Source organism: Myotis davidii, unplaced genomic scaffold, assembly GCF_000327345.1.
Source record: "Myotis davidii unplaced genomic scaffold, ASM32734v1 scaffold428, whole genome shotgun sequence".
NCBI classification, from domain to species: Eukaryota; Metazoa; Chordata; class Mammalia; order Chiroptera; family Vespertilionidae; genus Myotis; species Myotis davidii.
Window position 1 is genome coordinate 2,933,540 of NW_006299834.1, and position 12,368 is coordinate 2,945,907.

Genomic DNA, 12,368 nt, shown 5'->3' on the forward strand with positions numbered 1-12,368 from the left:
GGGTTTCCGATCACTGTCAGTGGCAGGGGGCTTCTTCCTGCTTTCCCTTTCGCCTCCCTGCATTGTGCCTACATATGCAAATTAACCACCATCTTTGTGGCAGTTAACTGCCATCTTACTTGGCAGTTAATTTGCATATAGACCTGATTAGCCAATGAAAAGGGTAGCGTCGTACGCCAATTACCATTTTTCTCTTTTATTAGTGTAGATTATAAGTGCACTTAAGTGTCTTAGGGAAAATTTGGAAACTAAAGAAAGTAAAAAGAAACAATCTCTTTTGAATTTTGGTATACTTCCTTATAGTCTTTTTAACCCATATAATATTTTTATATGTTAGTATGCATTTTATATCTTTTCTTACACTTAATTTTAGATAAAAATTTATGCACCAATAGCCTGGTGCATGAAATTCGTGCACATTAAAAGGGAAGTGATTGTGGAAATATTTTAATATTGCTATTTACCCTTTCTCTATAATAGAAGTGTGAGAGATGAAAGGAAATTAGTAAAATGTATATGAAAATAACATATAAATTTATTAATAAACAAACAGTAACAAAGGATATAACAGCAACAGAGGCATGACATAAAAACAATAAAAACATGATATGAAAACAACAAAAACATGATACAAAAACAACAGTGATACAAACAATGACTGATAAAGTGATTAAACTTATTCCAATATCTCCCTGTACACCGCATTAAGAGTGAAAACACTTTCAGAGTGCTCGACTAATTTCCCTTGTGCTGAAGTATTTAGAATTTTAACGTCACATGCTCTTTGAACTCAGAGAAAGCAACATATATCTGACCATGTGCAAAAACGGGTTCACGTAGGAATATGCCTACTCTGTCTAGAGTTTGTCCTTGTGATTTATTAATAGTCATCAAAAATGCTGGCATCACGGAAAACTGTCATCGAATTAATTTAAATGGGAGGCCAGTGTCAGATGGGAACAAATCAATTCTTGGAATCAGATCAACCTCTTCCTCTGCAGATCCTTAATACTTCAGCTTCGATAATGTTAGATCATAATCTTTTGATAATAAATCTGGTACCATTACAAAGACCTCATTTACTATTGAGATTTCTCAATAGCATGATGATTGCACCCACTTTCAATTTTAACTTATGACATGGTATTCCCGAAGGAGTAATACTATTCAGAAATTTGATGGCAAAATTTTCCTTTTCAGCATCATCTGTGGAATCAATGGAATCATCACTCAAATATGTGTGAAAATCTCCACTGAGTATATCCAAAATTTCTTCATTTAATTTTTGAACATGCTCATTTTTTTGGACAAAGAATTGCATGTTTAGATGTATTTTTAATATTATCTATAGATAAACTATTTCCAAAGGTAGCTTCAATAATAGATCCATTACAAATCATTTCACAGGGGATTTCAATAATATCCATTCTTAAATGAAAACTGCTATCAAGTTTGCCATCTCCAAGTTTTTTTTTTGTTTGTTTTTTTTAAAAATATATTTTACTGATTTTTTACAGAGAGGGAGAGAGATAGAGAGTTAGAAACATCGATGAAGGAGAAACATTGATCAGCTGCCTCCTGCACATCTCCCACCGGGGATATGCCCGCAACCAAGGTACATGCCCTTGACTGGAATCGAACCTGGGACCTTTCAGTCCGCAGGCCGACGCGCTATCCACTGAGCCAAACTGGTTTCGGCTGCCATCTCCAAGTTTTACTAAGTTTCACTATAAGCAGAATCCTCTGATCTCATATTTGTTTTAAGAGACAGCTTTCTGAAACATCCCCAAACATTATAGTACTTTAAATTCATTTGTACTATGGCTGATCGCATAGCATGCGGCACAATACTGAGACATTGTCAAAAATCCCCTCCAAGAAGGAGAACTTTCCCACCAAATACAACATTCAAATTCATAATTTCTTAGTAATCTGTCTCTGGCGTTTATAGCATGACTGGATGCCATGGTGCGTTCTTCAATAATGAGAAGTTGGGCCTTTTTAATAGTTTTAGCAACTTCACTGTTTATATCGAGTCTAGAAATTGAAGTTTCATTTAATGGAATTGGTCATTTATATTGGGAATGAAAGGTTCTTCCACCGAGAAGTAAATTTACAGCAATTCCTGTAGGTGCTATGGGTAAAACAGTACCACCACAACCTGTAATATAATGTATTAAAACTTTATAAAGATATGCCTCCAGGCTCCGAGGGCTCATTCCTGCCTCAAACCTCGCCCTCCCGGGAAACAGCCCCCACCACGACCTCTAATATAATGTATTAAAACTTTATACAGATATGCAGGTGAATAGGATTCCTAGCTGGCAGGCCCCTGACAGCGAGCTGGCCACCTGTCGATTCCATGAGGAGTGGGGCTCCCTCCTCCCTCCTGTCAGGGTCTGGGGTGCAGGTGAATGGGGTTCCTGGCTGGCAGGCCACTGACAGCAAGCTATCCAACAGCAGATTCTGTGAGGAATGGGGTTGCCTCCTCCCTACTGTCAGGGTCTGGTTTGAAGGCCGGACTCAGTACTTACACGCTCTGCTCTGAAGGCGGGTTCCTGCCTGAAACCTCACCCTGAGGGCTGGTTCCTGCTTGAAACCTCGCCCTCCGGGGAAACAGCTGGGGAAGGGCGCAGCCTTTTCCAAGACAACCCCTGCAGGACTGACTTCCTTCCGGTTGGTGGAGCTTCTGGACGTGATGTTACACCCAGGGTTTTTGTATAAGTAGATTTTAAATGCTTTATAAAAATTATTCTTAACTGCATAGGATTTGGTGCATAAATATATTCTTAATCCACTTAACCATTAATTCCCATGTTGTTGAAAATACTTTCCTGTTGTAAGTACTTTGTCATTAAAAATATATATTTTTATTGATTTCAGAGAGGAAGAGAGAGATAGAAACATCAATGATGAGAGAGAATCATTGATGGGCTGCCTCCTGCTTGCTCCGTACTGGGGATCCAGCCCAAACCTGGGCATGTGCCATGACTAGGAATCGAACTGTGACCTCCTGGTTCATAGACTGCCGCTCAACCCCTAAGCCGTGCAGGCCAGGCTCTTTCATTTTTAAAAATCTTGTCCTTTTCCATGTTGCCAGGTATTTTGTTTTTATTATCCTATTCCTGGGTACTATGATTAAACATTCATGTAAGCTACTACCCATCGTCAAACAGACATCTCTATATTTATATTTCTTTGTGGTATCTAATGGCTCGGGAATTGTTTTCTTAAAGAAATTTTCTCCCCCAAATTGTGTTGGGAGTACATGACACTGTCATACCTTGTGGATGCTCATTAAGTGTTATTTCTCAGGATACTTTCCCATAGTTAATTGGAAGGTAACACTGATCTCAGCTATTTCTCCTTGGCCACTATTCCCTTTTATTTCGTTGTACGTGTGTGTGGGCATGCTACCTTTATTTTAATTGTATGTTGTCCTCCTGAGTGATGTAGTTGAGGACAGTATCAGACTTTCAATCTTATGCACTCTGTGAGTATAGTTAATTTAATAATGCTGCTATCTTATTTTACCCAGAGTTTTAAAGAATAATGGTAGCGTACTAATAATATAATTAATAATATTAGTATTCAGCTTATCCTCAGTAAAATAGTCTATTTACAGTGACATCTAAGCTTTTTGTTTTTCCTTCCATTTCCAGGTTGCCATCACGAAAGCCAAAGTGGATTTCTCCAGTGTAGTGTGCCTGCCCCCTTCCGTCATTGCTGTGAATGGGCTGGACGGAGGAGGGGCTGGCGAAAATGATGATGAACCAGTGCTGGTGTCCCTGTCCGCGGCCCCCAGCCCCCAGAGTGAAGCTGTTGCCAATGAGCTGCAGGAGCTCTCCTTGCAGCCCGAGCTGACCCTTGGCCTCCACCCTGGCAGAAATCCCAATTTGCCTCCACTTAGTGAGCGGAAGAATGGTGAGTAGACAGGGAATTACTGCATTGCCTGGTTTGACTCAGGGTCTTATTGTATTTTATTTCTCTTAAAAGTTTCCTATAATCATACTCTTGTAAAACAGAGAAATAGTAAGTTTAGGTGATCATTGTGAACCCAACATCTTCTTTCTGGGTTATTATAATTGCTTTTTAATTTGTCTTCCTATTTTTCTGCTTCTCCCTCCCCACTCCTTCCATAGATTCATTAATTCAGGAAATATTTATTGAGCATCACTGTATTATAAACTGTGCTAAATTAGGGAGTGAGTTGTGTGGCTGTAATTTATTTTCATTGCTTTATAATCCATTTTATGAATATACTGTAATTTGTTCATTTTACTTTTGATGGATATTTGGGTTGTTTTCATTTGGAACTTTTATCAGTCATGGTCCTATGAAATTTTTGTGCATGTCTTTTGGTATACTTGTTTGGATTTTTATTTGAAATATATCATTTATAGGTTAATGGGGAAAATATACACTTAAAACATTTTTAAATTTATTGAGTTTAGAGAGAGAGGACGTGGGGAGAGAGAAATATCTATTTGTTCCACTTATTTATGCAGTCAATGGTTGTTTCTTGTATGTGCCCTGACCAGGAATCGAACTCTCAACCTTGGCATATTGGGGCAATACTCTAACTAGCGGAGCTACCCGGCCAGAGGCCACATTTTAAATATTGGGAATTCCCAACCAGTTGAATCTTTCAATAAAATAGGCCTCCTTTAATATCTTTCCTTTTTAAAAAAATTCTTTGTTTTTTGTTCATCCTTACTCGAGGATATTTTTTCCATTAATTTTTAGAGAATGGAAGGGAGGGGGAGAAGCAGAGAGAGAGATAAACATCAATAGGAGAGAGACACATAGATTGGTTGCCTTCTGCCTGTGCCCGACCAGGGCTAGGGATCAAGCCTGCAACCGAGGTACGTGCCCTTGACCAGAACCGAAACCGGGACCCTTCAGTCCTTGGACCTACGCTCCATCCACTGAGCAAAACCAGCTAGGGCTCCTTTAATGTCTTTCCATAGTTTTATAATTTTCTACATAAAGGTCATGCAAATATCTTAATAGGTCTTTTTTTTGGTAGACATTATAAAAGATATGTTTTTATAAAATATTTTAGACTGTTTGGTGCTGGGGAATTGAAATACCAAATCTTTTCAAAACTCTTGTGGCTTTTCTACACCTATGCCAGCTACTTGGCATAGACCACCCCCCCTCCCTCACCCCCCATCTCCTTTCTTGCTTGTTCATGCATCACTCCTTTTGCAAAGCCTGTCCTAACTTACTTTCATTCAGTGTTTCTCTTTTGGTTTGTCCAGTTGCCCTTTATCATCTTACTTTATCACCCGATGTTATAATGATAATTATCCACTCAGCAACATGAGTGACCCTTTGAAAACAGAAATCAGACATGGTTACACTCCTCTCAAAACCCGTTAGTATCTTCCTAAAGACTTATGATGAAATTACAGTTCTTATGATGAGGCACTGGTATCCTCTCTGACCTGATTTCTTACCTTTGTTCTCTAACTCACTCTACTCTGTTCCAGCCACACTTTTTATTCTTTCTTTCTTTTTTAAACAGTGTAGTATTTTTAAAAAAATACATTTTATTGATTTTTTTACAGAGAGGAAGGGAGAGGGATAGAGACTTAGAAACATCGATCAGCTGCCTTCTGCATACCCCCACTGGGGATGTGCCCGCAACCAAGGTACATGCCCTTGCCTGGAATCAAACCTGGGACCCTTGAGTCCACAGGCCGACGCTCTATACACTGAGCCAAACCAGTCGGGGAATACTTTCTGTTTCTTGAACATATCAAGTATACTTCTGTCAGAGGGTCTTGGTACTTGCTGTGTCTATACTGAAGTTCCTGCACAAATGTCATTTCCTCAGGGAGGCTTTCCCTGCCTATTTTATAAAACAGTGCCTCCCATTACTCTCTGTCCTGCTTTGTCTTCCAAACACTTACTATGATGTGTGTATTTGTTTATTATCTATACCACCCCCACTTTGATAAATTTCAGAAGACCGGAAACTTTATTTTGCTCACAGGCGTATATTCAACTCCTAGCTCATAGTGGCCACCAAATAAATATTAGTTGAATGAATAAATGAATGCTTTACTTGTATTTTTACATTCATAGTGGGATAAGTAATGAAAACTCAAGCAGTTTTTATTTTGGGAAATAGTGGATACTCAAGCAGTTTTTGTGTGTTCTTTTCCCATTCCTAATTTCTACTTTTTTACCCCCATATTGCATAGACTTTAACTTAGTAATTTATGTTAAGGGGAAAGAGATAGTCCAGAGGGAAGAGCTGAACATGGAAAAAGGAAAAGGATAACTGATAGAGCAAGGCTCTTGTGGAGGTAGGAGAGAATGGGATCCAAAGATATTGGCTTTGTCTTGAGCAAGAGTGAAGACCAGCATTCTTTAGGGCTAGGAGAATGGCAATGAAGGTGATGACAGACAACAAACAACAAACTCCTTATGTTTTGGGCATGGAGTAGAGAAAATTGGTGCTGACAGATGTGTTAGTCTCAGTGGAGTAGAAGGCAGCTGTTGCTTTTGGGGCAGAGGTGTTTGTGTATCTTCAGCTTTAACTCTTTGGTATATAAATCTGAATTTTTCTCCATTTTGAAAAATAACTCTCTAACCCTTGGAGTCAAGCTCCTGAAAGTAGTTTACTTTCCCACATTCTAGAGACTTCACTGCATTCTGGCTTCTGTCCCTACCTCTCTTCAGAAACTACCATTGCCAAAGCCATTAGTGTTCTTTTCATTGTAGATCAGATAGGCTCTCTTTATTCTATTGATCTCTCTGCAACTTTTGATATGGTGGCCACTCCCTCTGACCTGAAACTTTTCCTCCCCTGGCTTCTGTGACATTACTCTTTCCTGGGTTTTTAAGCAGTTTTTAAGCTCTGCCTTTCCAGCCACTCTCTTTTCTGCTAAGATCTTTTGCTATCTTTCTCTACCCATCTCCTTAAATTTTGTTACTTCTAGGGCTTCTTTATTTCTTATTCTCTATCTTTATCTTGAATGATTTCCCCCAGAACTTTGGCTTTAACCATCATCATATGCTGTTGATTCCCATCTTATACATAGGTGGGCATAGTCAGTTAATAATAATAATAAATACAATAAATAATTTCTGTATAATAAAACCCTAGTATGCAAATTGACTGAACAGCAGAACAACCAGCTGAGTGACCAGTTGCTATGACGTGCACTGACCACCAGGGGACAGACACTCAATGCAGGAGCTGCCCTCAGCCCACAGGCCCTGACCAGTGGCAGCAGCGGTGGTGGGGAGGGGCTGGTGAGCAGGCAGTGCTAGGCCAGCCAAGGCGGGTGCCAGCAGGGGCCCCAATTGCCCCGTAGGTCGCCCCACAGATTGGCCCTGATTGCCGGCCAGGCCTAGGGACCCTACCCGTGCACAAATTTCATGCATTGGGCCTCTAGTATAAGAATAAACTCTGTTTCACTTATAACTGTAAGCTTGCTTTTGCCTACCTTGTAGGTCCAGGCCAAGTTTCTCCCCTAAATTTCAGACTCATGTTCTTGGCTGTCTATTGAACGCTCCACTGGCCTCAGTATTCTCAGAGTTAAACTTATTACCTCACCTGCAGTTCCTACTGAATTCTCCATTGTAGGAAACCATACCTCCATGCGCCCAGATGTTCAAAATTGTTTTGTTTTCTTCCTATATGAAAACGAAATATTTTGTTTTATAATCAAAGTATAAGAAAAAATAAAATAAAAATTTCCTCATAATTACTCAGTTCATTGATGGCCAGTGATCAGAAATACTAATTGCTTAGCAAAAATCAAAAAGTAACTGTTAAAATCAGATTCTGTTATATAGAGAAAATAGAAAATGTTTATTAAGTTAAGAGAATAGGAAGTTGCAGAGTAGCTATTATCTTGGTGAAACATGCATATTGTTTTCAGCAACTATCAGGTGAATGTGTGGACAGGGGCAATATTACTGGCTAGTTGCAGGGCTTTTTGGGCCATAATTGGGTCTGCTGTTTGTGCACCTTGATGGTGCTTCTTCCTGTCAAAAGGGAAGGAAGGCTGGAAAATCATTATTGTATTTTACACTAAGTCTTCTTTGCATGGTTATTTGTAGGGAGGTAAAAGTAGGAGTAGAAATGGAAAATCCCTGAGACGATAGTAAAATTGGAAAGTGGGGAGTTTAGAGCAGAATGATTTCTGGAGTTAGTGGAGCTGCTTTTTTATGGATGGTGTACCATGTGTTGAAAGGGTGGAGTGAGAAATTTATTGTTTTATATCTTTCATATAAAAGCTTATGTTATATAGAAATTCAGTGAGTTAGCAAGGGTCCTTGCAGGTAATAGGCAGTCAAGGTCCTGATAGCTCTATCCTAAACAGAGGAGTTGGGGTCCTAATGAGAGGAGGTGCCTTTGGTCTAATTGGAAAAAGTTGATAAAGTTTCAAGGTGTATTTTCAAATATTACTTTTCTGTCTTCTTCTAAGCTGAACACTTAGGTCTAAAAGATTAATTGATCCAACTGTGGATTCTGTCCAGCCTGAGCTGGGAGAAGCCTGGAGACCTCAGTAATCATCTAACCCCATCCTCTTTGGCTCCACCTAAAGGAGTTCTGGCACACATTTAATGAATGTGCCATACTAGAAAATTTAAGTTTCATCTTGCTTCTTCCATTAATGGTGTAGTGCTATTTAGCTGTCTTTTCCTTCTTCATAATAATCTGAGATCAGTCTTTTAAGTATGAATAAGTTTTAGAACTGGCTGAGACTGCATAAAGCTATTTCAGGAGCCTCTAGAATGGGAGCTGAAATACTGTTTGCTTTTTTTCCTCATTGTAAATATATGGCATTTTAGTTACCCTGTAGGCTTTTGTAGGAAAGTCTGGGAATTTTACCATAATTCATATTTCATGGCTTTTGCGGGAAAGTGCATTCTATATTCCAAATGATCAGATTACAAATGAGCTTTTGGAGTATAATCCATTTATAAGTTGGAGACTTGCTTATATCCTAAGAGATGTGCCTAGGATTGGGAATTATAGAGTTGTGACACAGTGAGTAGTAATTACATGGAATGCATTACTCAGAAGGCATTGCAGACAAAAGTTTGATAAATTAATGGATGACAAGTTCATAAAGATTTCCAAGAGAAAAATGTCTTTTTTGGGGTTATATTCTTGACCTTTTATTTTGTCCTTGACTCTTAAAATTTTATTTTAGGACAGTCATTTGTGCCTTCCTGCAGTTCTATTTACTGGTGTGATCACTATGGAAATTAGTATTCAGCAGATATTTATAAAGTACCTATAGTAAATGAGACACTGAGGAAGAGATTGAAAAGTTCAAAACGTTGTGCTACAGCCACTAGTTTTGCCTCCTTCCCCCCTATTCCTTTAATGAACAAACCATTAGCTCTTTGATCAGATCTAATAAATACCAAATTTCTTTGTTTTTCCTTTCCATTTTAGGTAACACAAACTAAATTTGGGACTAGTGATCTGTTTATGGGGGATAATTTTTTGGATCATGGATTGAGGTTGAATATCAGGCAACATTTTTAAGCTGGTGAGATTTACCTTTCCTCTTTCCTGCTTAGTCCCCCTTCCTAGGTGTCCCCCTTGATAGCTGCCCTGCACTTCTTGTGTTCTGGTTAACAAATCCTTGATTGGATATTAAACTATGACTTGGACTAGAGGCCCGGCACACGAAATTCATGTGCAGATATGGTCCCTAGGCCTGGCCTGTGATCAGGGCCATCATCCCTGGCCGCCCACAGCCAGCCCTGGCCCCCCCTCCCGGTTCCCTGTTCGTCATTGGGTGATCAGAGCCTGCTGGCCGGGGGGAGGAACCATTCCGCCCACTCACAGGCCTGCCCCCCACCGCCCTCCACCCTGGTCCCCGATTCTCCATCGGGCGATCAGAGCCTGTTGGCCGGGGGAAGGGACTGAGAGGTTGGCCATTCCTGCCTGCTCGCCGGCCCCACCCCCGCCCCAGGTTGCCCTCTGTGTGTGGGGCAACTGGGGACTTGGCCTGGCACCACCCACGTCCCCCGCCACCCACCCCTCGTTCCTCATTCACCATCAGGCGATCAGAGCCTGCCGGTCAAGGAAAGAAACCAAGAGGTGGTCAGTATGCCTCATAGTGGCTGTTTTAGCAGGCGTTCTTGTCATTCTGCCATTAGGGTCAATTTGCATATTACCCTTTTATTATATAGGATTTTTGCATTTTGAAGAGGGCGGTCCTATTATTGAGAAAGTGCCTTTCTCCAACCCACCAGTGATTGAATAAATAAAAACTTGACATGTCACCCACTAAAAATTGCTTATATCTACATGTATAGGAAACTTCTGAATCACAGCTTGTTCATAGTCCAACACTTATGAATATACCTACAGAGCAATAGAAAGGAATATTTGCAATGAGATTGGCAATGCTGAAAAAAGCTTTTTGTACTAAACACCTTCCTTGAAATTAGATTGGTGATATATATATTTTACTATTCAGGTCTTGTTTTATTTTGGGGCAGGGGGAAGAAATAATAACATCCTATATAATAAAAGCGTAGTATGCAAATTGTCCCCTCGACTAGGAGTTCTTCTGGGAGTCCAACCAGGGGGCAGGGCTGGCTGGGGGAAGGGAGGGAGTACCCAGCCAGTTGCCACCAACCTCTAGGGACCCTACCAGAGTATGAATTTCGTGCACTGTGCCTCTAGTATATACAGAAAAGTGCATAAATCATATGATAATTTACAGAATAATCACAAAACAAAGAGCTATGTAACCACTACTCAGCTCAACAATTGCTCATTGTGAGTGAGCCCAAGGAAGCCTCCCATGTGCTCCTCTTTGATGACAACCCCATCTCTTCTTCCTAGGACAGTGATGGCGAGCCTTTTGAGCTCGGCGTGTCAGCATTTCGAAAAACCCTTACTTAACTCTGGTGCCGTGTCACATAGAGAAATCTTTTGATATTTGCAACCATAGTAAAGCAAAGACTTACACTTTTGATATTTATTTTATATATTTAAATGCCATTTAACAAAGAAAAATCAACCAAAAGAGTTCTTGTGTCACCTCTGACATGCGTGTCATAGGTTCGCCATCACTGTCCTAGGAGTAGCTGCTATTCTTTTTTTTTAAGTATATATTTTTTATTGATTTCAGAGAGGAAGGAAGAGAGGGGGAGAGAGAGAGAGATAGAAACATCAATGATGAGACTCACTCCCTCTGAGCTCCAGTGCTGGGACAGCAACTTGAAAGGATCCAGGGACATACAGGGAGGAACTAAATTGGCATCAGGGCAAGAACTCAGAGTCAGCTTTTTCCCAGACAGAAGTACTCACAGAGGTCATTGTTCCTATGCTGAAACCGCCCCAGTTGTAGAACTGACTGGCAGGCACCATATTTGAGTTTCCATCAGCTTGGCTTACCAATAGGAGTTCTTTATATGTTTGGAATACTAGTTTGTTGTTCTTAAATCTGGTATAGATAGTTTCTCCCACTCTGTAATTTGTCTTTATCATTCTCTTTATGGTATCTTTTAATTAAGAATTTCTAAATTTAATGTAATTGATTTCTGAGTCTTTTATAGTTAGTGAGTTTTGTGTCTTAATTTTTCGTATGGGGGTAAAGTACGCTCCAATTCAATTTATTTTTCAAATGGACTCTCATTTATTGAAAATACTGTTCTTTCCCCACTGATCAACAGAGCTACCTCTTTCATATATGAAGGACCTACCTACATGTGATGTGTTTCTGAGCTCACTATTTGTTTGCATTGGTCTTATTTGTCTGCACCTACACCAATACCTCACAGTCTTATCCTATATAATAAAAGAGAAACATGCAAATTAGCCATCCCTCTGCTATGCTCAAGCCACACCCACCAGCCAGAGTGACTATGCAAATTAATCTGACAAAGATGGTGGTTAATTTGCATACACAGGTATCAAGTGCCCCAGGAGGCGATGGTGGCTGCGGCTGCAGGTTCCCGGGAACTTTGCCAGCGCCTGGAGGCATGTCTAGCCATGCCTGCAGGCTCCTGGGACCTTCACAGGCCTGGGAGGTAAGGCCGTAGCCACGCCCATGGGCTCCTGGGACTTTTGCTGTTCGGGGAGGCGAGGCTGCCCGCGCCTAGCCATGCTCTCGGGTCCTTGCAGGTGGAGAGCAGGAGGTTTGGAAGACTTGGCAGAGCAGGACACCACTGGACATAGAGCAGAGTGAGAGAGGGGGCGGCTTGGAGGGCATGGCTCCCTCTGTCACCAGAATCAGCCTGGTCAGACAGCTGTCAGCAGCCTGATAGTCAGGACTCTCATTCACCTGCATCTCAGACCATGACAGTAGAGAGGTGGGACTTTGTCTAAAAAACAACTGTTGATACAACATAGCTCTGCAGCTGAAAGAGAT

General features: G+C 40.6%; 1 protein-coding gene across 1 annotated transcript in view; it reads left to right on the forward strand.

Annotated features, from left to right (window-relative positions):
- The window catches only part of MKL1 (megakaryoblastic leukemia (translocation) 1), a 131,684-nt gene that overhangs the window by 1,524 nt on the left and 117,792 nt on the right, over nucleotides 1–12,368 (forward strand). Inside the window, 1 exon segment of the mRNA XM_015571917.1 lies at nucleotides 3,663–3,924. Coding sequence (XP_015427403.1) covers nucleotides 3,663–3,924 — 262 coding nt within the window.